General features: G+C 51.6%; 1 protein-coding gene across 1 annotated transcript; it reads right to left on the bottom strand.

The window, feature by feature from the left end:
- Nucleotides 1-210: 210 nt before the first annotated feature.
- Nucleotides 211-14,348, bottom strand: Kcnn4 (potassium calcium-activated channel subfamily N member 4). The gene is made up of 9 exons (XM_057761781.1): nt 13,866-14,348; nt 10,060-10,155; nt 7,699-8,120; nt 6,156-6,291; nt 3,963-4,073; nt 3,420-3,538; nt 3,154-3,223; nt 1,093-1,260; nt 211-719 (listed from the first exon to the last, which is right to left on the bottom strand). Exons 1-8 carry the CDS (start codon nt 14,022-14,024, stop codon nt 1,096-1,098), a joined length of 1,278 nt encoding a protein of 425 aa, XP_057617764.1. The 5' UTR covers nt 14,025-14,348; the 3' UTR covers nt 211-719; nt 1,093-1,095.
- Between the last annotated feature and the right edge of the window lie 10,328 nt (nt 14,349-24,676).

The following is a 24,676-nucleotide window of genomic DNA, read 5'->3' as shown; positions in this document are numbered from 1 at the left end:
ATCCTTGGCTACATGAGTTAGTTTGAGGCCAGCCTGAGATGCTGAAGACCCATTTTCAAAACACTTGGTGAGGTATTTGCCACCATACCCTGCTCAGGCTTCCTCTATAGATGGAAACTGAGCTTGGACAGGGCAAGTGCCTTCCACAGGAAGGTCTGAAGGACTCTGGTGTTGGGAAAGAAACGACTGCGTCTGGCTTTGTTTACCATTTATTACAAAGTGTGATAGTGGACAGGTGAGCGGCACCCACACCCCTCCTCCCAGCAGACGTCTCTGCATTCCGGGGAAAGTGGCGTCTTCCATGGCGTCCACTAGGGGGCACCAGCTCCTGCCTCTCGGACCTGGTTCCTTCAGCGAGGCCAGCCCTCGGTTAACTGAAGCGTCCCAGCATCCTGGACCCCAGGCTACCAGTTGCCTCTCTCCCCAGGAACCCGTAGTCTAGCCCTAGGCACCTTCACCTCTGACAGAGCTTGAGAGTTCATGAACAGCAGCACAGCAAGAAGGCTTCTGATGAGCACATGTGTGAGGTGGTGGCCATGATCCCATCACGGTTGGAGATCCAAGCCGCTACCACCAGAGAGTCCACGCATCTCAACGTGGGCCCGCTTTGGTCCTAGCATCTTGAAGTGCTTTATTCATGGGACTCGGTCAGAAGTGGTAGGGAGGATGTTGTTGAGGTCAGTCCTGGGGTACATAGCCTGATTCTTCTTCTGTGGGTGCTGAAGACAAAGGGGTGGTAGATGGGTAGTAGGTTAGAAAGTGCAGGGCAAGGACGCCAGAGGTGGAGGCTGTCGGAAGCCAGGCAAGGGATGAGAGAAAGGTGCAAAGGTCCAGGAGGGGGGTACAAGTGGACATGGGGACAGAGACCAAGCAAAGAAAGGGAGAGGGCCAGGTGAGGGGCTGGGGCATGATTCAGTGGTAGCGTCCCTGCCTAAAATCCCTCAGGCTCCCTTTCTCAGTCCAGCCCAGAACTCAAAAGCCCTAAGAGGTGACACAGCTTAAGAGAAAGGTGACTTTATACATGGTTCAACAAGCCACCAGATGCCTGTCTCTTCCTTAGGACTTTTCCTGGCCCAGTCCCTGCCCCCTTACCAGCTACGTGGCCTCCTGCCTGGGTTCTGGTAGCTGCTGTTGCTGCAGGGCAGTGCCCAGCAGCTCAGTCAGGGCATCCAGCTTGCCTGCCAGCCCGTCGATTCTCTTCTCCAGGGCCCGGTGCGAGGTGCTGAGACCCAGCTGCAGGTCACACAGGATCATGTGCATCTGAGTGGGAAGGGAACGCTGGAGTGAGGGTGTCTAGAGTTCCTGTCTGCTCTGCAGGGTAGGACGGCAGAACGCAGACATGCCCTCTCTGGCCCTTGAGCACTGTTCTAACCGTATCTTCTGTGAACCTCTCAGACCCTGGTGTTTGGCAGGTGCTGTTGTTAGGCTTAAAATTCTCCTAAAAATCACAGTGGAAGGGGCTGGAGAGATGACTCAGAGGTTAAGGGCATTGGTTGCTTTTGTTGGAGGACCTGGGTTTAGTTCCCAGCACCCAACATTGGGTGGTTCACAACTGCCTGTAATTCCAGTTCCAAGGGTTCTGATGGCATTCAGAGGCAGAAGGCATACACATTCATACATACAGGCACAACAATCATACACGTAAAGTAAGACAAATCTAAAGAAAACTGAAGTCTAGGGGCAGGCATAGAATGCGGCTCAGTTGGGAGAGTTCTTGTACTCCCAGAACCCTGGGTTTGATCCCCAGCGTGGTGATCCACATCTGTAATCCCAGCACTTAGTAAATGGACAGGCAGAGATAGGAAGGCCAGGAGTTCAAGGTCATCCTTGGCTAACGTGAGTTAATTTGAAGACCCCTTTCAAAATAACCAACCAAAGAAACAAACAAAAAACATGCCCCAGGGGTAGGAACCCTGTTCTGGTGGAAACAGCATGGAGGTGTCACGAGAAGGCCTAACATGAAGTATGTGCTCATTCAGATTCATTAATCATTTGTGGACTTGGTGATGCCTGGCCTCCAGACCCAGGCAGCCTTATTCTGGAGTGGATCCTGAGGATTCTTGGGGGTCTGTAAGACTTTTTGGGTTTTTTTTTGTGGGGGAGGAGCAGGCTGGAATTGAATTTACTGTGTTATTGAAGTTAACAGGCAGATGGAAACTGCCATGCGGGCGCTGGGAACAGTAGTGCCTTAACTGCTGAGCCATCTCTTCAGATCTAAGTACCCTGAATTTCTGATCCTCCTGCCTCTGCCTCCCAAACGCTGGAGGGTTGGGGACTAAACTCAGGGCATCTCACATGCCGGGCAGGCACACATCCTCAACCTTCTGAGCTTGCTGCGGAAACTCCAGTTCGGTGCTCACACTGCATCACTCCCACCTATTCTGGCTGACCCAAGCCACCCTGTCCTTCCTCCAACGTGTCATGTTGTTTGGGGACCTGTGTCTTTGTGTTTACCATGGCTTTGGTGCCAAAGGTGGCTGTTTGAGTAGTGCTGGGCTAATGACAAAAGGCAAAGGCCATAAGGAAAGAACAACATGAGCCAGGCCAAGGGGTACAACGTCACCAACGCTGGTGGAAACACGGGAGCTGAGCCTTAGCCACACAGGGACCCCTTCTACCCTCAGGCAGCCACTTCACAACAGCATGGGAACTGGCTTTCACTAAAACAATGTCATTACTTGTCATTGTCTGTCAATTTCTTTTCCAAGTTGGGCTTGTTGCCAGTGTTTGAGAGCTGTGTAAATCTGCCTGCTTTTATTTGAGTAAGAATTGTACCTGGAGGGGAATTTTATATATGTCCACATGTAAGTAATAAAGATAATTTGAAACCAAACATCGGCATTCTTTGTGTGCTTTTTTCTTACGTCTAAAAGGGAACGGTGTCTTACATGTGCGTAGGAAGCTTTTTTCTTCATTCCATAGCCTTTGCCACACATCTGTGCGTTCCAGCCCCTGCAGTGATTCCTATTTATTTATTTATATTTTTTAACCTTTCGTTTTTCTTTCTTTTCTTTTTTCTTTTTTGCTTTTTTTAAGACAGGGTTTCTCTGTGTAGACCTGGAACTTGCTCTGTAGATCTCTATTGAACTTATAGATCCGCCTGCCTCTGCCTCTGCCTCCCAAGGCCTCCCGCACACCTCAAGGGCCTGGTACCTTGGAGATGTCCACCATGGAGTTCACTTGTTCCCGGAGCTTCCGGTGTTTCAGCCGTACCTGGCGGAACCTGTGGGGAGGAGGACTCAATTACAACCCTGGTCCCTGATTACCTCAGAGAGCAGGGGTGAGGAGGGGAACAGAGCACAAAGGAACAATTCCAGGAATCCAGGACCACCGACACTGAATCCCCATCCAGGTGGACAGGCTTGAACACGCACACAGGAGCCAACAGAGAGGTGACAGGGACCCCGAGAGACCCTCACGTGTAGATGGCCGACAGCAACTTGCGTTGATGCCTCCTGGCCGCTCGGGAGTCCTTCCTGCGAGTGTGCTTGTAGTACATCCAGGCTTCCTGCAGGAGGCGTGCTGCTGACTCCTTCATCTGATGGGGGCACAGTGTCAGGGAGAGGGATCCCTTGTAATCTGAAAGACCTGGCTTGGAGTAGGGGGACTGGATTTTTTCCTTTAGGGTCTTGCTATGTAGCCCATGTTGGCCTCAGTTTTACTGCCTAATCCTCCTGGGGTTACTGGCATGAGCCTCTATGCCTAGCTTGAAGGGAAACTGGCTTTTTTTTTTTTTTTTTTTTTTAATCCAGGTCTCCTGTTGCCCAGTTGGCCTTGAACTCACTCTGCAGCTGAGGATGACCTTGAACTCCTGATCCTCTGACTCCTGGGATTACAGGCCTGTACCACCGTGCCATTTATATGGTGCTGGGCATTGAACCCAGGGTCCCATGCACCCTTGGTAAAAGTGTTCTAACTACTGAGTTACAGCCCCGGTCTGGGTGCCCAGTACCCAGCCTCACCTCTTTGGCATAATGAATATCCATCATGAAGTTGTGCACGTGTTTTTCCGCCTTGTTAAACTCCAGCTTCCGGGCCACCACAGCCACTAGCAAGGCAGTGCAACAGACCCCCTGTGAGTACAGCAAGCAAGGCATGTGAGGCTATGGGACTCCGAGGATCAGTCGTACGTCACCAGCTCCCTTCTGTCATCTCACAGCCACAGAGAGCAGGTACAACCATTGCCATTCCACCACCATCAGAGCTGCCTTTCAGGCTGGCCTTGAATAAGTTCCGATCCTCCTTCCTCCAACTCCAAAGTGCTGGAATTACAGGCACTATCACTGTGCCCAGTTAATACAGTACTGGGGACCTAACCCAGGTCTCTATGCGTGCTGGACAAGCCAGATTCCCAGCCCTGTTTATCTGGGGGTGCAGATTCACTCTATGTAGCCTGGGCTACCCACAAAGCTGCATCAATCCTCCAGCCTGTGCCTCTCTGGTTCTGGAATCACAGGCATACCCCACTCGTCCCCGCCCCACAGCTTGAATGCCTCTTTCCTTAGAGGACTATTTTGAAGAGGGGAGGTAGTGTAAATGCCACCAGCTGCCACCTGCAGAGCGTCAGAGCAGAAACTGGCAGAGGACCAGTCTGCTACAAGGCTGGGCTCTGCGACACACACCTGTGTACCCAGTGCCAGGGGAAAGAGGGGACAGCACTGAGGCAGGAGGATCAGTGTTACATGGCACCTTTGAGGCCAGCGTGGGTGGGCTACATGAGCCCTTTGTCCACCCCCTCCCCCCCAAAAAAAAACACAAAAAAGGGTCATCAAGATGGCTTAGGGGGTAAAAGGCACGTGCCTGATTATCTGAGTTTGAATCCTGGAACCCTTACGGTGGAAGGAGAGACCCCACTCCCTCGACATGAATGCCAACAGACATGCCCTCCCAAATAAATAATGAAATATTATTTGAAAATGGTGGTGTCTAGTCATCTCATTTCACGTAGTTTCAGTTTTTGGTCAAATGATACAGTCCTGAGGGTCCCTGACTCTTGGGAATATCCTCTGGCCTTTCCTTTGACCCAGACACTCACTACTGTTTGGGTGTCGCATTGACTCAAGGTTGAGGGACTCAACATGTGTGTGTGTGGGGCGCAGCATCGGAGCAGGGAGCTGGTGGCTTGGGTCCCCTGTGGGAAGGCCTAGACCGAAGCACTGGGAGCTGGGCCCTGAAGGCAGGGGCTGGGTGAGAGGAACTGGTAGGGGAGGGTCTGTGGTAAGGAGGGCAACAGTGAGAAGGAAACAGCCTGGGGCTAGGAGCTTCTGCCTTGGCCTGGTGGGGCAGCCAAATGGTGGGGATCCGTTAAAGCAACGGATCCTCCAACCCCCGCTTCCTCATGGAGAGCTCAGGAGCTGGGGTCAGAACAGATGTGTAGGATTGGTCATAGCAACCGTCATCTCCCCCACCCCCTCAACCGTCACCCCCCACCCCCTCAACTGTCATCTCCCCCCCAGGGCATTTACTGAATACTTCCTGTTTTGAGCTTTTGATATGATGTTCTTCATTTACCGCTCAACAAACCCCCAGGAGGATGCTGGGACTGGGACCCACCCACTTTACAGACAGGAACACTGAGGCCCATAAACATCAAGTGGTTTGCTTGAGCTTCCAATTGGCAAGGAGTAAAGTGGGGTTTGAATCTATGAAGGCTGGTCCCCAAAACATACTCCAGGCGATGACTCTATGCCCAAGGGGAGAACAGGAGACTGGATCCCTTGGCTCAGGAAGGAAAGGCTGGGAAATTGGGGCCTGGGTCTGAGGAAATGGAACCTGGGTTCTAGGAAGGAGTAAAAGGCAACTGTCTCAAGAGAAAATGGATTTTTAGTATGTCATTCCAGCATGCTGAAGGCTGAAGCAGGAGGACTGAGGGTTTGAGGCCAGCTTGGAGTATATAAGGAGGTTGAGGCTAGCCTGGGCTACTTAGCAAACCCAACCCCTAACTTAAAGGAGGAGGAGGATAAGCGGGGGAGGGAGAGGACGAGGAGAATGCAATGGTTCTGGGTATCTGGGTCTTGAATAAAGAACGAAGCTGGGGGTGGGGTTCAGACACCCACATTCCTCAGGGACATCAGGGAGGGCCTGTGTTGGCTCATAGTTTCCCAAGCCATGAGGTTAAGCAGCAGGCAGGGTGAGGGGTGGGGAGTGGTACTCACCATGACTCCAGTGCACAAGCAGACAATCTTGCCCCACATGGTGCCAGGTACCACGTCCCCATAGCCAATGGTCAGGAATGTGATGGGTATCAGCCACAGCGTGTCTGTGAGGTGCCCGGTGGCATTGACAGCCTGCCTATGGGCAAAGGGAACTTAGTTCTGAGACCCCAGCCTGGGGGTGCTGGTGCTCCCGCTCCTACCTCCCCACTCTTAATCCAAAGAGGCACCTGGATGGAAAGCCAAAAATGCAGGTCTTTTTCTCTGCCATGTGACCTGGCTCAGATGTTCAACCACTCTGGGTTGCAGAAATCCAGGTCTGGGATCCAGATCGTGCTGGGACAGTGGCTCTCAGCCTGTGGGTCACGACCCCTTTCCTGGGAGTCGCTTATCAGATATCCTATATATCAGATATTTACATTATGACACATAACATATAACTGTAGCAAAACTACAGTTATGAAATTAGCAATAAAAATATTTTTATGGTTGTGGGTTCACCACAACATGAGGAACTGTGTTAAAGGGTGGAAGTGTTGGAAAAGCCAACAGCCACGGATCTAGATCCTGTTTGAGCTCAGCTAGGCAACCAGGGCTGCTAGATGCAGTGTGTGGTGGTGAGGGCTGAGCCTGAAGACTCAGCCTGAAGTTCAGTGGCCAGGCAGGCTCTATCCAGAGAAAGGAACACCTCCAACACCCACAAAGAGGCTACATGGCCTTCAAGTAATAGATCAGGATCAAAATGATTGATCTCTCTTTTGTTGTTTGTTTTTTGAGTCAGGGTTTCTCCAGGTAGCTCTGGCTGCCCTAGAGCTCACTCTTTGGACCATGCTAGCCTCAAACTCACAGAGATCCCCCTGCGTCTGCCTCATCAGTGTGCTACCATGCACAGTTTGTGATTGGCCTCTCTTTGAAAAGAAAATAAAAAAAGCTTGTCTGGAACAGGACACGATGGCGCACACCTGTAACCCAGCATTCAGGAGGCTGAGGCCCTAGGGTGGAGATGGAGCTCCAAAGGTTTAACTTTGTTAGGTTGGAAACCTGCCTTTGAAGCAAGGCCCTGTTGTCAGCTCTCACACACACCACAGGCTAGATTTCTCTGTAAGGGAGACAGTGAGGCTCTGTGGGGATCCCATCGAGCCCCCATCTATTTACAGTTGCTAAGCAACTGCTAGGGACTGCAGGGAACTCCTCTGCAAAGTGGTTCCAAATGTCTGCTTTCCAGTCACAGCAAGCACTTACTGTACCTGCTAATTTGGAAAAGCTGTTCCCTTTAAACAAGGTGGTTACTTAGGATTGGCCCTATTACAGAGTCTTAATCTGGACTCAGCATGGGAACCAGAGGGTGGGGTTGCCTAGGGTCTGTGTGTGTGTTATAGGTGGCCCAGAGGATTGGTTGGGAACGACCTATTGAGGGCGTAGGATTTCCCAGCCAAGAAGGACAGGAAAGTGTGAGCCTGCCCTGCTGATGTTGGCAGGCCTTGCAGCCTGCACCACCATACCCAGCAGGCCCTGATGTCCCCTCCCTGTTTTTCAGGCCCCTCACCTCTCAGCCACAGACAGCACCCAAGCTGTGGTAAGCCACAGGCCGAGAGTGAGGCCCAGCAGCAGGCGACCCGGGTGCGTGTTCATGTAGAGCTTGGCCACGAACCAGTGGCGGAAGCGAACTTGGTTGAGCGCCCCGATGCTGCGGTAGGAGGCGTTGAGCAGGACGCCGCTGCGCAGCAGCACCGCGCGGGGCACCAGGTAGAGACGGAGAAGCATGGCCAGGGAGAGCAGCGCCTCCCCTTCGCCCAGGAAGCTCGGCCAGGGCTGCGCGTCGGTGGCCTCCCCGGTCAGGACGCAGTGCGGGCTCCTCAGGGGCACCGGGTGCACCCCGCACACCAGCAACTCCAGCAGGATCTGTGCCACCTGCCGCCGGGTTAGCGCCACCCGCCAATCCCGGAGCCCGTTGTCGGTCATGAACAGCTGCCGGGAAGGGGCAGACAGGGGAAGAGAGAGGGTCAGGTGCAGGGCAAACGGTGGCACACCCGGCCTGCGCCCCGAGATAAGATATGGGGGACGCCCTGGGCCTGGAAAGGATAGAGATAGCTGTGCAGGGCGTGGGGCTGGTGGGGGGGGGAGGAGGGCAGGCGTCGGGAACCCAGCAAGTTGTCTCTCCACTTTCTCCACTCTCAAACTCTCCTGGCTAGTTGTGGCTCACTTGCAGAAGGTATACTCCTCCTACACGAATTAAGTGCCTACTGTGTGCAGTGACAACTTCTAGACACTACGAATGTGTAGTGAATGAGACAGAACCGTCTCCCTCCCAGGGCTTAGTTTCCACTCCTGGGGGCTCTCCCCACTATGGCTCTGGAGTAAGGCCACTGGCAGAAATAATAGTCAGGGCCCGTGGGATAGCTTAATGAGAAAAGGCATTTGCTACCAAGCCTGACTCCGAGTTCCATCCCTAGGACCCACTGTTGAAGGAGAGCACTGACTGCATAAAGTGCTGTAACTTTATGTATGTACACTACGGCCTGCATGCGCGCGAGCACACACACACACAAATGTAATTATAGCCAAGGCTGGATTCAAATTTGCGATCCTCCTGCCTCTGACTCCCAAGTGCTGGGACTTCAAGAGGGTGCTGCCTAGTTCCATTTATGTAGCACTCTGGATGCCCCAGGATTGCTCTGACCCCGGTACATGTGTCCCAATAAATGCTCGCAAATACGGAGTGAGATTCATGCACTATACTTCCAATCTAAAAATCTGGAAACTGAGGCCTGGGTCTCACAATAGGTCGATAGAACAGTGGGCCCAGGGCATGAACAACTCTGTGCCCCCCGCCCCCAATGCTGAGATAAAACTCTTCAGCATGTTTGACAAGTACTTTATCATAGAACCTCTCCCCTAGCCCTCACTGGGGGACTCTAGGCAGGGGCTCTCCCACTGAGCCACACCCCAGCCCCTCACTGGGGAACTCTAGGCAGGGGCTCCACCACTGAGCCACACCTCTGGATCTCTGTCCTATATTGCTGTATCCCCACCTATTGCAATCCCAAGTCACCTAACACAACATCCCATATAGTCCCAGCCCCTAAAGTCTCCACTTCTGTGCGATTTTTTCCCCCTCCAGACTCAGCAACTCTTCTTAGCCATCCTTGAACTCTGTTCTCTCTGAGATATAATCCCATTCCCATTTCCCCAGATCCTGGTGCCCCACTCCCATGTAAAATAGTGTCTCTCAGCCATGTACAGTAACACTCAGGGAGGCACTCAGTTAAAAGTACACATTCTTTTGGGGCCTGTGTAATGACTCAGCAAGCCAAGTCCTTTACTTCTAAACCCTATGACCCAAGTTTGATCCCCCAAACCTACAAGGTAGAAGGAGAGAACTGACTTGCATAAACTATCTTCTAACTTCCACTTGTGGGTCCCTATAAATAAATATAAGTTAAAATTTTAAGTATACACTATTATTCTCACTAATAACAGTTGTAGAGAAGTTTGGAATGTAACTTAGTGGTAGAGCCCCTGCCTAAAACCCTCAGTGAGGAGTTGGGGGTGTGGCTCAGTGGTAGAGGCCCTGCCTAGAGTCCCCCAGTGAGGGGTTGGGGGTGTGGCTCATTTACCAACAAGTGCAAGGTCCTGACTTCAACCCCCAGCCCCCAAAATAATAAAAGAACAATACAAAACAAAACAAGGGGTTTTGGGACCTGGAAAGGCAGACAGGATCACCATCCCTAAGTGGGCAAGAAGCACGGGGGCATAGATCAGATACTCCAGCAGAATCTGTCTGTCTGTCTGTCTGTCTGTGCTTCACTCCATCCCAGCGGGCAAGGGCATAGACACATGCATTTCAGGGCAGGAAAAGGAGGTGGAATACACGGGGAGCCAAACTGAGGGGTAGGACCCGACTTACCTGGACCTCCTTGGCATGGAAGGCCACAATGAGGCAGAGGAGGAAGACAGTGGACAGGGTGATTAAGCACTTAACTAAGAGCAGGTACAGCACCCACTGCGGGAGGACAAGAGATAGTGAGTGGCGCTTCCGGCCCATCCATCCCCATTCCCCTCTTTCAATAAGGCCATCTTTCTCCATTCCCAATGTTCTGGCCCCCAAATCCGTCTCCTAACAGAATGTCTCAAACACTGTTCTTGAGTCTAGTGTGGTGGTCACGCTTATAGTCCCAGCCCTGAGAAAGTTGAGAAAGGAGGGTGTCTGTATCTACCTGGGCTTAAATAGCAAACCCTGCCTCACCCTGTCCCCAGCCAGACAGCCATGTCCCAGATCACCCTCTACCCTCCCAGGGTGGGAGGGGGTGTTTGAAACTCACATCCTTTCCCTTTCCCTATAAAGAGCAGTTCCTCATTTGTGTGTACATGTGATGTCCAGAATAAGACATCCACCCACTCGAGGATGCTCCTTCCCTCTCCAGCAAGCAGGGCTTATCCCCAAACCCCAGTTCCAGAAAAAGTGAGATTGTCACTCAGTCTGCCAGAGCAGAGAGATGCCCTTCCCTGCTCTCATCTGGGGAACGAGTCCCTGAGATCCCCAGCCCTAGCTCCCAGAGGGGCATCCAATCTTGCTCCTTGAACCCCTTCTTCTCCTCTCCCACCACTTCCCCAGGCTGTAAGCCCAAGGCACACAGACCCGCGGGGCGGGCGGAAGTTCAGGGCCTACAGAAACCACCAGAAGTGTTTTTCTTTCTCTCTTTGTGTGGCAATGCCTTGGAGGTATTGAGGCCTAGGGAAGAAGGAGTTTGAGAGCTGGTGATGAGAACTGCTCAAGTCCCTAAGATGGACGATGGCTACGGGAGACAGCTCTTCAGGGCAGGGGTTCCCTGATTCCTTCCTTGACCCTGCACCTGTTTCTCCCCAGTCCTCTACCAGCTTCCTTGGCTGGGCCTGGGCCAGCACCCCGCCTCCGAGCAGGGGAAGAAGGCCAGTTTCCTGCCCCTGGGGGCCTCCCCCCACCCCTGCCAGAACAATGGTGCTGTTGTCCCCAGCCTTCCCCTCCCCCTTTACCCTCCCCGTGGTTCAGTTTTTCAGTCTGCTCCGCTGCCGGGGCAGACACCTTCCCACTTCTCCACCTGGGTGGGGTCTCTTCCCTCCCTCTCTCTGAGGATTAGGTTCTGTGTATCTGACAGGGTACCACGGAGCCCCGCTGGCTGGTGCTGCACTTGCTAGTTAGTCTAGGGCGACTTCAAACTCCTCATCCTTCTGCCTCTGTCCCAAGCGGACAGCCCTGTCTCTGATCTGCCCCCCATCCTCCACTCCCCCCCAGGGAGGGTCTTGAAACTCACATTCTTTCTCTTTCCCTAGGGAAAGTAGTTCCTCATGTGTGTGTACATGTGATGTCTAGAAAAAGATCCGGCTCCCAGGTATGCATCATTACACCCAATTCGTCCAGTGATGAGGATTCGAATCCAAGGCTTTTTGTATGTTGAGCAAGTACTCTACAGACAGGGCTACTGCCCTTCCCTGGTGTGTGTGTGAGGGTGAACTCACAGAGATCCGCTTGCCTCTGCCTCCTGAGTGCTGGGATTAAGGGCATGCACCACAACATCCTGCTTTTGTACGGCCTTTCTACAGCCCTCTGGTGTGTATCTCTCCAACTGGGGTTTTTCAGTGGCTCTGGAGCCCTGTCTTGAGGCTCCATCTCTCTGTCCCTTCCTGTGTGGTCTGTCTCTGCTCATCTTTCCCTCCAGTGTCTTTTTATCTCCCCGTACCCCTGTCCACCCATCCTCTCCACTTCACCTCATCCAAAGAATTCTCTTTCCCTTCCTCCCTAAGTCTTGGCACCTGGCCCTCCTCCTGAGCATCAGGTGTCTTCATCCTGTCAAAATAAGTTTGCTAGCTTGAGATGGAGTTGGCGAGGGAGACATGAATGTCGCCAGGCAGCCATGGGAAGAGAGCGTAGGGCAGGATGTGGTGCGTTTGGTAGAGGCTTGCTTAGCACGCACGCACCGCACGAGCCCTTGGGTTCAACCCTGTCTCTCTGTAAACTGAGTGTGTTGGCACATCCTGTGGTCCCTGCACTTGCACCTGCTGAAGCAGAGGCAGGAGGAGCAGAAGCGCAAGGTTGTCCTCAGCTGCACAGCCAGTTCAAGGCCAGACTGAGCTGTGGGGGGGGGGGGGCTCAAACAAACAAACAAAGGTAGGAAGAAATGGGAGGATGCTTATGGCCATGCATCTGAAGAGGTGGGGAAACTGAGGTTCAGGGAGTTGCACCAATTCCCTGATGGTATCACAGCTGGAGGAAAGAGCCTGGGCAGGTGAGATGAGAAGGGTGAGGGCAGATCTCGGGGAAGGAAGGACCCCCTGTTTCTTCCCATCTTCCCTACCTCCCCTGCTGGGCGCGGTGCTGGAGCGTGGGAGCGCCAGGCAGGCCCCAGCCATGTTTCCTGTTGGCATGGCTCTCTGCAGCCCCACCCCCTCGAAGTGGCTGCCCTCTCCTTGGCCACTTGGCTGAAGGAAGCTGGCCTGCTCTGACCCTCCATGTGGCTGCCAGTCACTTCACAGTAACTACCCCCACAACCCCCAGTCCTCAAATGCAGGCTGAGCACTGGGGCCCAGAAGTTCTCCCGAGGAACTTCCCATCTGCTTTCCCACCAGCAGACCATATCCACAGCCCCTGCCCCAACTTTCCTGTTGAACAAGTGTTTGGCCCTCAGGCCACAGACCAACCCTTGCCCTCCACTCTCCTATGTCACTAAAGCCACAAGCCTGACCAAGGTTGGATTATCCCAGGGGCTTGTTAAGGCATGTTCCAAACATACCTGCACTCCCTGGTCCTCTGAAGGTTGATTGGTGGCCCTATCCAATGTGCTTTCCCGATTCCCTGTGTTGTTTAGTTCTCTTGGTATTTTGTCTTTAATTATTATTATTATTATTATTATTATTATTATTATTATTATTATTTTTGCAATAAGGTCTTGTGTAGCCCAGGCTGGCCTTAAACTCCTGATACTCTTCCCTTCATGTCCCCAGTGCTTGGATCACAGGTGTGCCACCACCATGCCTGGCGCAACTCTTCCGGCCTCCTCCTCTTGCGACTCTTGAGTCTGAACCCCCAGCCTTAGCTTCTCCAGGGACTAGAAGTTCAAACCACTGTCTGGCAAGTGAATAACAGGTGCATTCTGGGGGAAATCAAGCGTCTATGTAGTATGTGGGGGTGGGTGGAGGCACCACTTCCCACCTTTCCTTTGTCAGTTACTGCCGGGTGGCACCGAGTAAACGGTAAAGGCTAGATAAGGAGCAAGGAGACACCGCCTAATGATAACTTCTTCTCCCCTCGCTCCCTTCGCCGGAGCTGGGCTATCAAGGGTCAGCTTTGCAGGGTCCTCAGCAAGGTCTGGATTCCCCAGCAGTCTGACAACACTTACTCAAAGACTGACCCTGGGAGCCATCTCCCTTTCCATGCAGGGAGGGCTGGGGGAAGGTGTAGGGTGTATCACACTTGCTCAGGTCTCAGGGGTCCAGACTCTCCTTGGTAGACCCAGGATTGCAAGACCCCAGCTCTCCTCCCTCACACCCAGGGGTCCAACCCTAGCTCCCTCTTCCCTCAGAACCAGGAGGTCCAGACCCAGCCCTCCTCCCTCAAACCTTAAGAGCCCCCCCACCCCTTTAGACCTAGGACTAGATAAGACTAGCCCTCCTTTCTCACACCCAGAAGTCTAAGACCCTAGCTCTTTTTCCTGCTCTGTGGAAGGGCTCTTTACTCACCTTGCAACCCAGGAACCACAACATCTCAGCGTGCAGCACCATGAGTCCGATGCCAGTTCCCGCCAGCACCAGCGCCCAGCCGGCCACCCTCTTCTCTTGCTCCAGCAGGCGTTTTCTCCGTCGCAGGGCCCCCAGGCCAGTCACCAGCTCCCCGCCCATGGCCCCTGAGGTCTTGGGGCTCAGCCAGCTTCCTGCCCAGGGTCCCCCACCTCTCAGTACACAAATGGCAGCCAGCTTGGCTTCCAGGCCGGAGGCCCGTTCTGCTCACTCTGGGACTTTTGCTGGAAGGCACAGCCTAGCCCTGTGCCCTCTGGGGAGTGGTAACTGCGGCAGGGCAGGGCGGGGAGAGACGGGGAGGTCCCTGGGTAGGGGGAGGCTGCCCATCCCATCCCCTTCTGAGACTAAGGAGGGGCTGGGGTGTGTCTTGTGGCCCCAGGCAAGGAAGAAGAGTCCATCCACGTGGGCAAAGACACACTCTGACACACAATAGTTTGTGACTCCCTAACCGTTCGCACTCGGTGGTACACACCTACAACCCGCCACACCCAGACATCACAGAGCACCCCACGACAGACCGGAGATGGAGTCCAACACACCAGGACACACCACACAACCTCCACAGAAGTGACTCACAACTCCCGAAAGTTCAGAAACCCACAGCCACACCCAGACACCACACACACACATGCTGTATGTGACACACGCCAACATTTAGCAGGGCAGCAGCATCCCGTGTCACACGGGGCCACCCAAAGGTTGTAGTCACACACGCTGCTCAAAGTGGGCCTGGGGGAGGGGCTGGAGAGACCGCACAGCGATTCAGAGCCAATGCAACTCTGAGAAGAAGTCTAACTTCTGTTCTCAGCACTTACCCGGCAGCTTGCAACCACACCTGCAACTTCAACTCAGGGGATCGGACACCCTTTTCTGGCTTCTGCGGGCACCCCCCACACATGGCATTCATCCACATAGATATGCACACACGTAATAAATAAAAATATATCTTAAATAAAAAAATATAAAACGGAGCCAGGGACGAGTGCAGCCAGCAAAGTTCTCATCCAGCATGAAGACGCCCTGAGGTTCAGTCCCCAGCATGGCACCTTGGCATAAGGGAGCCCGAGGCAGGAGGATCAGCAGTTCTAGGTCCTTCTCAGCTGTGAGTTCAAGGTCAGCCTGAGCTACATGAGACCCTGTCTCCAAAACCAAGGAAATCCCCTTTGTATTTTATTACATAAAGAGTTAAACACCAACAGCCACACGAAATGTGCACCGAGAACTACACAGACACACATCAGGTGTGGACACAGGGACTTGTAAAAGGCGCCAGGCACAACATACATGTGTCAACAGATACCCAAGTGTGGCTGTGACACACATGGGGTTGTACCCAATACATGCAAACACCTGAGGGTGGCAGATGCTGACCCAGAGTGCCTAGAGAACTGGAAACATACAGCAACACGCACTGTGCGTGGGATTCACACGCACAGTCCCGACTGTGATCCCTGACACGTCTGACACTCCATGTGCCCCAGCACACTACATAATACAACCCTACAGTCAGAGAGTAGTCTAGATGGAAGGGTACAAGCTGCTTCTACCCAAAGCATTCTAGCCACACAAGACACAGCCCAGGATGACAGCCTTTGGAGGGGGTGGGGCTGGATTTGGACACACATGAATGCCAGCATCCAGATCAGCATACCATTGATCCAAAGTCACACACAATGCTTGCACACACCATACTCCAACATGTGTGGCCACACACCCACAACACACAGGCAAGAGAGAGACTCTTAGCGTGGGCATGCATCCTGATACGAGACACGAGGTCATTTCACTGAGGGAGACACTGTGTTACATGCATATTTACACACACAAAACCCATAGATGGGGCTGGGGAGATGGCCAGTTGGTAAAGTGTGCACAAGTGTGAGGATCTGAGTTTGAATCCCCAGCACATTTGTGAAAATCTGGTGCAGGGGTTGGAGAGATGCCTTAGCAGGCAAGAGCCCGTGCTGCTATTGTGGAGGACCCTGGATCAGTTTCCAGCATCTGCACTGGGTGGCTCACAATAGCCTTAACTCCAGTGAATCTAGCGCCCTCTTCTGACCTCTGCTAGCACCTGCACACACATGGCATATACCACACACACACACACAAGACTAGAATAAAATAAGTAATTTTAAAATTACTATTTAAAATGTTTGCCTAGGTACCCAGGCATACATCTGTAACCCCAGCCTTGAGTGGGGAGGTGGTGCAGTTGGATGGATCCCTGAAATCATCCTACCTGAGTCAACAAACTCTTGGAGGTAAAGGAAATACAGGGCTAGTGAGCTGGCTCATGGGGTGTAAGAGCACCAACTGTAAACCCTGGTTATCTGGGTTCAATTCCTAGATCCCGCAAGGTGGAAGAAGAGAGCAGACTTCTGCATTGGTCCTTTGACCGCCTTGCATCACCATGCACGCACACTGTAAACAGACAGGAGGTGCACACCTGAGGATGATCCTGGCATCAGCCTCTGACCACCACAGACACCTGCACAGCCCACTCCACAGACAACACACACACACAGACACGCACACTCTGCATACTCCATTCCAACACAGAACACACACACACTCACACAGACACACACACACCCAGCACCCACTACTCCAACACAGAATACACATACATATGCTCACACACAGACACACCCACATCCTGCACTCTCTACTTCAATACACACTCCACAGAACACACACACACATATATTCACACACTCACACACTGTCACTCACATGTACACTGTCACCTCTCTACTCCAACACAGAGTACTCTCTCTCTCTCTCTCTCTCTCTCACACACACACACACGCCCTGCACACTCTACTCCGACACAGAGCACGCACACACACACATAGTGACATTCTCACACACAGACACACACCTGCACACTCCACTCTGACATAGAGCACACACACACACTCATATACACACGAGCGACAAAACAAAGGCACACGGTGAATGTGACACAGGAATGGGATGCTGTGTGCGATACAGAGATCCAAATAGGAACGCACAGTGACAAAAAGACACATGAAGCTACACACCATGTCCTGGGACCTTAAATGCTCCCATGCATGGCAACCACACGACACCAAACACAAAGCGATGTTGTGACGTGGTGACTCACCGCATGGTCCCCACTCACAGAGAAATGCTCAGACACAACTCCTTGCCTCCCCGTGTCCTGTGGCATTCAGGACTATGGACCCGCCAGCCACAGGGAAATGAGATACCCATGGATAGGCATGTCTGGCACCACTCTAATGCAGCCGAACAGACACACCCAGAGACTCCCAACCACACACACACAGACACGCCCAGTGACAAAAACACACCCCGTGGGGGTGCTCCACCCCATGGCACACAGCATGATCCCACTCAGTGACACATGGCTGGAAAAGGAAGGAGACGCACCCAGGCACACCCGGACACTACACGTGTGTTTTCTTGGAGAAGATGCTGAAGCCGGGCGGTCCTCATGCTACAATCTCAGCATCCCTGGCTGCTTGCTGCATGAGCCTGGACAACCCCCGCCCCCACCTTCCTCCTCTCCAGGAAGATCCATCAATGGGCCTTGCATACAACTCCTATCTCACTGTCTCCCTCATTCTAAGCCTTCATGTTTTTCTTTTCTTTTCTTTCTTTCTTTTTTCTTTTTTGGTGTTCAGGATTAGAACTCAGGATAGTCTGTGTGCTCAGCATGGATTCACACCCTGAGCTCTACTGGGGCCCCTCACTGGGGATTCTAGGCAGGGGCTCTACCACTGAGCCACACCCCAGCCCCTCACTGGGGGATTCTAGGCAGGGGCTCTACCACTGAGCCACACCCCAGCCCCTCACTGGGGGATTCTAGGCAGGGGCTCTACCACTGAGCCACACCCCAGCCCCTCACTGGGGATTCTAGGCAGGGGCTCTACCACTGAGCCACACCCCAGCCCCTCACTGGGGGATTCTAGGCAGGGGCTCTACCACTGAACCACACCTTAGCTCTGCCTTTATACCCTCATCTGTCCAGTCTTTGTGTCTCTCTCCTACGGCTTCTCTGTCAGCCTCTATCTCTTCATGTGTGCCCTGAGCCTCAACGTCCTTCTGCTTCTACTTCTCTCTCTTCTGTCTACTCCTCTTTCGGCCTTTTTGCCTTTGTGTGCCGTGTATGTCGCCTCTGTTTCATTCTCTCTCTCCTTTCTCTCTTTGCCTCCCTCCTTCTGGAGTGGCCATCGTTTGTTGTCTTGGCTCTCTTCAGGCTCCTTCTCTCCGTCTCCGAGCTCCACACCTCGTCTCTCCAGCTCTCTCTGTAGCTCTCCTGTTTCCCCATCCCTTCCTCAGCCTGCATCCCTGGCATAGCCGTGGATAGCAGGTCACTTCTGCTTCCATCTTAACCCCACGGAGGAGCTGATAGCCATCCCTGTACAGTGACTGGGCCACTAATAAGTCAAAAGCCAAGATCAGTTCAAGCCACTCCAGCTACACAGCTACTGGGCCCCAGTTCAGGGATTTCTGAGAAATGTACACAGAGAGACAGACATGGGGGGGGGGGAGGAAGAGTGACAGAGGAACAGAGCTTGAGGAGTCACAGAGGATCCAGAGTATCAAACATACATAATTCCAGTAATCTGGAGCCCGAGGCTGGTGATGAAGTGGTTGAGTCTAACTGGGATGTGTAGTGACATCCTCTCTCAAAAAAAACAAACAAACAAAAAAAAACAAAAACAAAACAAAAAACAAAACAAAACAAAAACAACAACAACAACAAAAAAACACGCAAAGGTGAAAAAATGACTGTGGCACGGCTCAGTGGTAGAGCCCCTGCCTAGAGTCCCCCAGTGAGGGGCTGGGGTGTGGCTCAGTGGTAGAGCCCCTGCCTAGAATCCTCCAGTGAGGGGCTGGGGTGTGGCTCAGTGGGACCTATCTTTAGCGCAAGAAAAACAAAACACAACAAAATTAAAGAGATAGAGAAGACACATAGAAGTGAAGAGAAAGCAAAATCTGAAATCCAGTCGTGGACATTAGACAGAAATTTTGTCTCCAAATATACAGAAAATAAGAGATACCTGGAAAGGATGGCTGTGGGAGACGCGCCAGTGGGTAGCACTGACTGACGGCCGTGCCAGACAGACACCAGACTCTCCACTGAAGCCACGAGCAGTTGAAAGAGACGTCATTTTCTGCCTCTGGCCCCAGGAGGGGCTGAGCTGAGAGGGCAGTGACTCAGGGCCCGAGGTTTCCTGTGACTCAGCCCCGGGCTCAGTCTGAAACTCTGGAAGGGGTGTAGAGGGAGATGGGGATCTTCGGAGAAAGAATGAGAGGATTGCCGTCTGCAAAAGAAAGATGCAGAGCCCTGGCCCTAGACCCTACATCTAAGGGAGGAGGCTGGGCCTTGAAGCGCTGAGTCTTCGCGGGAGAGGCCTGGGGCCTGGTTCCCGGAGAGGGTGGGCTCTGGGTACAAGGCGGGAAGGGGGCTGGATCCCACAGTTCTATCCAGGAAGATTGGAAGAACTGATTCAATGTCCCCAGGACTTTTCCCTGGCCCCTTCCCAGATGCCCCACCTTTGTCCCAGCCTCCTCTCCGGACCTGGAAAAGAACCAGGAGCCTCAGGGCCCAGCCGGAAGGGGCCAAGGACAAAGGGTTGTTTAACTAGCTGGTGCTGGAGGGAAGTGGAGAAAAGGGTGTTTCAGGCGGAAAGGTCACTTGGTGCCCGGGGCATGTGCTGGGACTGGCAAGCTGAGCCCCAGGGAAGACATCCTGACCGTCCTAGGCCAGAGGTAGCACATCACACAAAGCCTGCTCTGAGAATGGCTTAAGGAGGCTTCAGGGTTTGGAAGACTCCCACCTAGTGGTGATTTTGGGAACTGCAGGCGCTCTGCAGATTTATAGCAAAAAAAAATTTCTTGTTCTATATTGGGCACCTACTGAATGACTGACATTGTTCTAAAAGCAGGGGATGTTGCCACAAACAAAACAGACAATCCTGCCCTGGAGGCACTTTCGGGCCACGGAAGAGAGCGCTCAGGATTCCATCCGTCTCAGTCTGATGTTTTTGACCAGTTCCAAGTTTTCCTTCCGCATTGGACTTCTGTGTCTCTCTTAGTCTCGAGTGCACATGTTTGTTATTCCTACACTGCAGCTTTCAACTTCCTCCATTTTCCCTTTTCTGTCATCCTTTCCTCATTAGTTTACAGAAAGTCAGTAGATTTTCTTCATTTTAAACAGACAGCCAGGCGGTGGTGGCGCACACCTTTAATCCCAGCGCTCGGGAGGCAGAGGCAGGTGGATCTCTGTGAGTTCGAGGCCAGCCTGGTCTACAAGAGCTAGTTCCAGGACAGGAACTAAAAAGCTACGGAGAAACCCTGTCTCGAAAAAATCCAAACAAATAAACAAACAAACAAAAAAAACAAAACAAAACCAAAAACAGACATTGATTGATAGATTGATTGGCAGGTGTGCACAGGCATGCATGCATTCCACATCACGTGTGCATAGGCCAGAGGACAGCTCTCCTGAGTGATCAGGAGTTGGATCTCTCCTTCTACTGTGTGGGTCCCGTGGGCCAAACTCAAGTCCTCAGGCTTAACAGCAAGTGCTTTTACCCTCGGAGCGATCTCTACCAGCTTTCTGTTTCTGAATTTTATAACTATTTACTTATTCATTCATTCATCATCATCATTCATTTATTTTTGAGACAGGGTTTCAACATATCCCTGACTGTCCTGAAACTCACTGTACAGACCCAGTGGAACAGGCTGTGTAGACCAGGCTGGCCTTGAACTCAGACATCCACCTCTCTGCCTCCCAAATGCTGGGATTAAAGGTGTGCACCCTTTGCCCAAGTAAATGCTCTTAACCAGCCATTTTCTAGTGTTTTGGAAACAAGTTCTTACGTAGCACAGTGTAGCCTTGAACTCATGAAGCCAGGATAGTACTGAACTCCCGATCTTCCTGCCTCCAGATGTCACATAGGTTACATGGTACTGTGCTATCATATCCCACTCCTTTCTTGTGCTTGAGCCAGGGTTTTCCTAGGGTTCCTTATAGTTGTAATCCTTCTGCCTCAGGTCACACAGACTACAATATCTGGTGTACACTGCCACATCTGTCTCTTCTACAGATGTGTCATTACATCTGACTACAGAGAGGGGGAGGGGAAGGGAGAGAGAGAGAGAGAGCATCAGTGTTGCCCTGGTCTCCTCCACCCCTCCCGGCTGTAGATGGCATGGTTCTCCTCCTTGTATCTGACTGACTTTCAACTTGCTTTAAAGCATAGAGTGTTGTGGGAATAGCTTGGAGCATGCTAAGAGCAAAAGGAACTTCTGTCTCTATCCTCCCACATCTCAAAGCCACCGAGCTGCCAGGAAGTTTAAGTTCATCCCATGGAGAGGAATGTTGGAGGAGAGTCCAGATACTTTAAGCAAAAGGTTCAGAACGGCAGAATACAGTCGCCTATGTGACCCAGGGGAAACCAGTAGGAGGGTCCAGACCACACTCAGAACCACAGGACCTGTTCTCAGGTGCTACATTTTGGAGTGGTTTGCTACATAATAGGGTTGCTGTGTAAAATGTGTCTCACAGACTTACGTGTTTGCACACTTGGTCCCCAACTGGCAGTGCTGTTCTTGAAGGCTGCGGACAACCTCTGGGACTGTGGACTAGCTGGCTGGAGAAGTTCACTGGGGATGGGCTTTGAAGGCAGTGTCTGATAACTACTTCTGGTGCCAGCAGGAACACTCTGCTTCCTGGTCCATCCAGGTCTATCAGGCAGCCTCTGTGTCTTCCCCACCATGACGGGACTGTTCCCACTGAAACTCTGAGCCAGAATAAGTCAGGTAACTTGGCTCAGAGATGAGTCTCTTTGTAATAGCAATAGATACGCTTTTCTGTTCATTTACATACATTTCAAGCCTTCCACTATTGGAATAATTTTTATATATGAAGCAATAATGGTTATTTCACCATGTACATTCTAGCAAATATGAAAAAAAAACTTGGCACAGATAGTGGGCCGTGGTGGTGCACATCTTTAATCCTAGCACTTGGGAAGCAGGGAACAGATGGATCTCTGTGAGCTTGAGGCCAGCCTGGTCTACAGAATGAGTTCCAAGACAGCCAGAGCTACACAGAGAAACCTTGTCTCAAAAAAAAAACATAGATGGATAGATAGATAATCTTTAAAAACTGAGTGTATATGTGTGTGTTTGTTTGGTAGTATGTACACATGAGTGTAGGTACCAGCAGAGGCCAGAAGATGGCGCCAGATCACCTGGAACTGGAGTTATAGGCAGTTGGAAGCTACTGCATCTGGGTGCAGGGAATCAAACTCTGGTCGTCTGCAAGAGCAGTGTGGGCTCCAGAAGAGCTGAGACTCTCAGACAAGACTGTTTTGCCTTAGTCTTCCTTGATCAGTCTCTTCTTTTACACTTCTCTGTCTTTTCTTATTTCTGTCTCTGTGTGTCTACTTCTGTCAAAATTCATCTCACTGTTGACTGTCCTTGGCTTCTGTTTGCTGATCTGCAAACAACATCAAAGACCTTAGGTCCTTGACTTTTGTCTGTTCTCTTGAATAGGACCAGTCTCCTCCAATCTCCTTGGTGCAATTCACTTATTTCTATACTGTATTTGGTTCTCTGCGCAGATATATAATCTCTCTCTCTCTCTCTCTCTCTCTCTCTCTCTCTCTCTCTCTCTCTCTCTCTCTCTCTCTCATCCAGAGATGGAATCCAGGATGCTATGTTAGCTAGACAAGACTTCTACCACTAAGCCACACGCAGGCAGTAATGTATCTTTGTTGATAAGATCTCACCGCCTCTCCAAACACAGCCTCCGATACTGCCAAGGCCAACCTGCAGATGCCGGTTTTGTCCTCCACCTCACGAGCCCTTGGAATCATATTCAGATATTCTCGGAGGATTTGTGTTTACCCTCTGAGCCATCTGTCTGGTCCATTTCTGTTGCAGCCATTGCATCTGTGAGGGATTTTCCAAGGAGGACATGCTGGAAAGGGTACACCCTGAGTGTGGGGCTGTGATACTTTCTGCTCTAGGATTCTGAAATGAACAAATTGGGGGAGGGGAAGCCAGTAGAGTGTCAGCATCTCTCTCTCTCTCTCCCTCTCTCTCTCTGTCTCTGTCTCTCTCTGTCTCTCTCTCTGCTATCGACCCACCACGGATTGAACAGGCAGCCCCCACACTTCCACCATGCTTTCCTCCCCATGACGGCCTGTGCCATTACAACTCATGAGGCACAATTGATCTTCCCTCCTAAGGCGTTTCTGTCAAGTATTCTGTCCCAAGGAAACAGGATATGTTGCTCACACACATCTCTGATCATTCTGTCTTCCCAGACTAGCACTTTGTCATTGCTGTGTTGTCAATGCTATAATAAAAGGATCTTGCCTCCCTTTCTATTATCTAGTTTTATTCAGTGTGTATGGGTGTTTTGTCTGCATTTATGTCTGTGTGTCATGAGTGTGCCTGATGTCCTGGAGGTCAGAAGAGGGCATCGGATCCCATGGAACTGGAGTTATGGATGGTTGTTAGCAGCCATGTGCTGGGTGCTGGGAATCAAACCCAGGTCCTCTGGAAGAACAGCCAGTGCTCTTAACCACTGAGCCATCTCTCCAGCCCCCATGAACTTCCTTCATTATTTGTCTAATTGTTAATGCAGGTCTTGCTATCCAAGTGGTACAGAATAATGTCAGGTACATTGGAAAGATGCTCAATAAATGTTTTTCTGTGATAGGGTCTTATGTGTCCCGGACTGGCTTTGAACTTACTTCATAACCAAGGATGACCTTGAACTTTTGATCCTTTGCCTCCACATTCAGAGTGCTGAGATTTCAGACGTGCACCATCACACCCAGCTTTATGTGCTGCTGGGGATGAGGTCCATCTTCACTCTAACCACTGAGTCAATGCCTCAGCCCTCCACAGATGGTCATCAAAGGAATGTTCCTTCTCTGAGATACTGACCGGCTTTTCTCCTGCTCTCGTCTGCTCCACATCATCCTATGGGGTTTGGGGTGGGGGATACCATTTCTCCATTTCCCTCGTGTTTGCCCCACCCCTTGTCAGATGAGTTGCTGTCTGTGGTCCTGATGTTGTGGCTCTGTCCTTGGTGCTGACTCTGGGGCTTCATTTCTGTGACACAGGCGAGGGTGTGAATGTCTTGCGGGAGGGACCAGGTTCTGTGTTAGATGCAAACATTGAATCACTTGTGTCATGAAGGGAAGACAGATGCATGAGTATGAAGGGGAGGACTTCACAGGCCCCTGTGACCACCAGAGGGTCCACTGTCTATTAACTGTCCTATGCACACATGTGAGTGTGTGTGTGTGTGTGTGTGTGTGTGTGTGTGTGTGTGTGTGTGTGTGAGAGAGAGAGAGAGAGAGAGAGAGAGAGAGAGAGAGAGAGAGAGAGAGAGAGGGCATGTATATGTATTGATCTACCCTGATCTTTCTTGGCATCCAGAAGGGTTGGTGCCAGCCTGCTCCAGGACACTGAGACCCAAGGGTTCTCATGTTTTTTTTTTAATATAATATGTTAGTGTTAACATTCAGTCTATGAGCACTGTTCCCACTTTTTATTCTCTTATCCATCCATCCATTCATTTTTTGTATAGATGGGCACATGTGTTAACCTATGTGCAGGTATGTTATAATCATGTGTGTGGAGGCTAAAGATCAAATGTATGTGTTATTCCTTAGGGGCCATCTATTTTAATTTCCTTGTGTGTGTGTGTGTGTGTGTGTGTTTGCATGTAG

The sequence above is a fragment of the Chionomys nivalis genome, chromosome 2 (genome assembly GCF_950005125.1).
Source record: "Chionomys nivalis chromosome 2, mChiNiv1.1, whole genome shotgun sequence".
Taxonomy (NCBI): Eukaryota; Metazoa; Chordata; class Mammalia; order Rodentia; family Cricetidae; genus Chionomys; species Chionomys nivalis.
The sequence above is the reverse complement of the archived record's forward strand: the minus strand, read 5'-3'. Positions and strand labels throughout refer to the sequence as shown.

What these genes read in the sequence shown, in the direction of transcription:
- Kcnn4 (XM_057761781.1), bottom strand. Translation starts at nt 14,024, where the DNA reads ATGGGCGGGGAGCTGGTGACTGGCCTGGGGGCCCTGCGACGGAGAAAA. An exon ending in GTGCTGTCTGTGGCTGAGAG is followed by an intron (nt 6,292 to 7,698) that starts GTGAGGGGCCTG and finishes CTTTGCCCATAG; the next exon opens with GCAGGCTGTCAATGCCACCG. An exon ending in CCATGGTGGACATCTCCAAG is followed by an intron (nt 1,261 to 3,153) that starts GTACCAGGCCCT and finishes CTTCCCACTCAG; the next exon opens with ATGCACATGATCCTGTGTGA.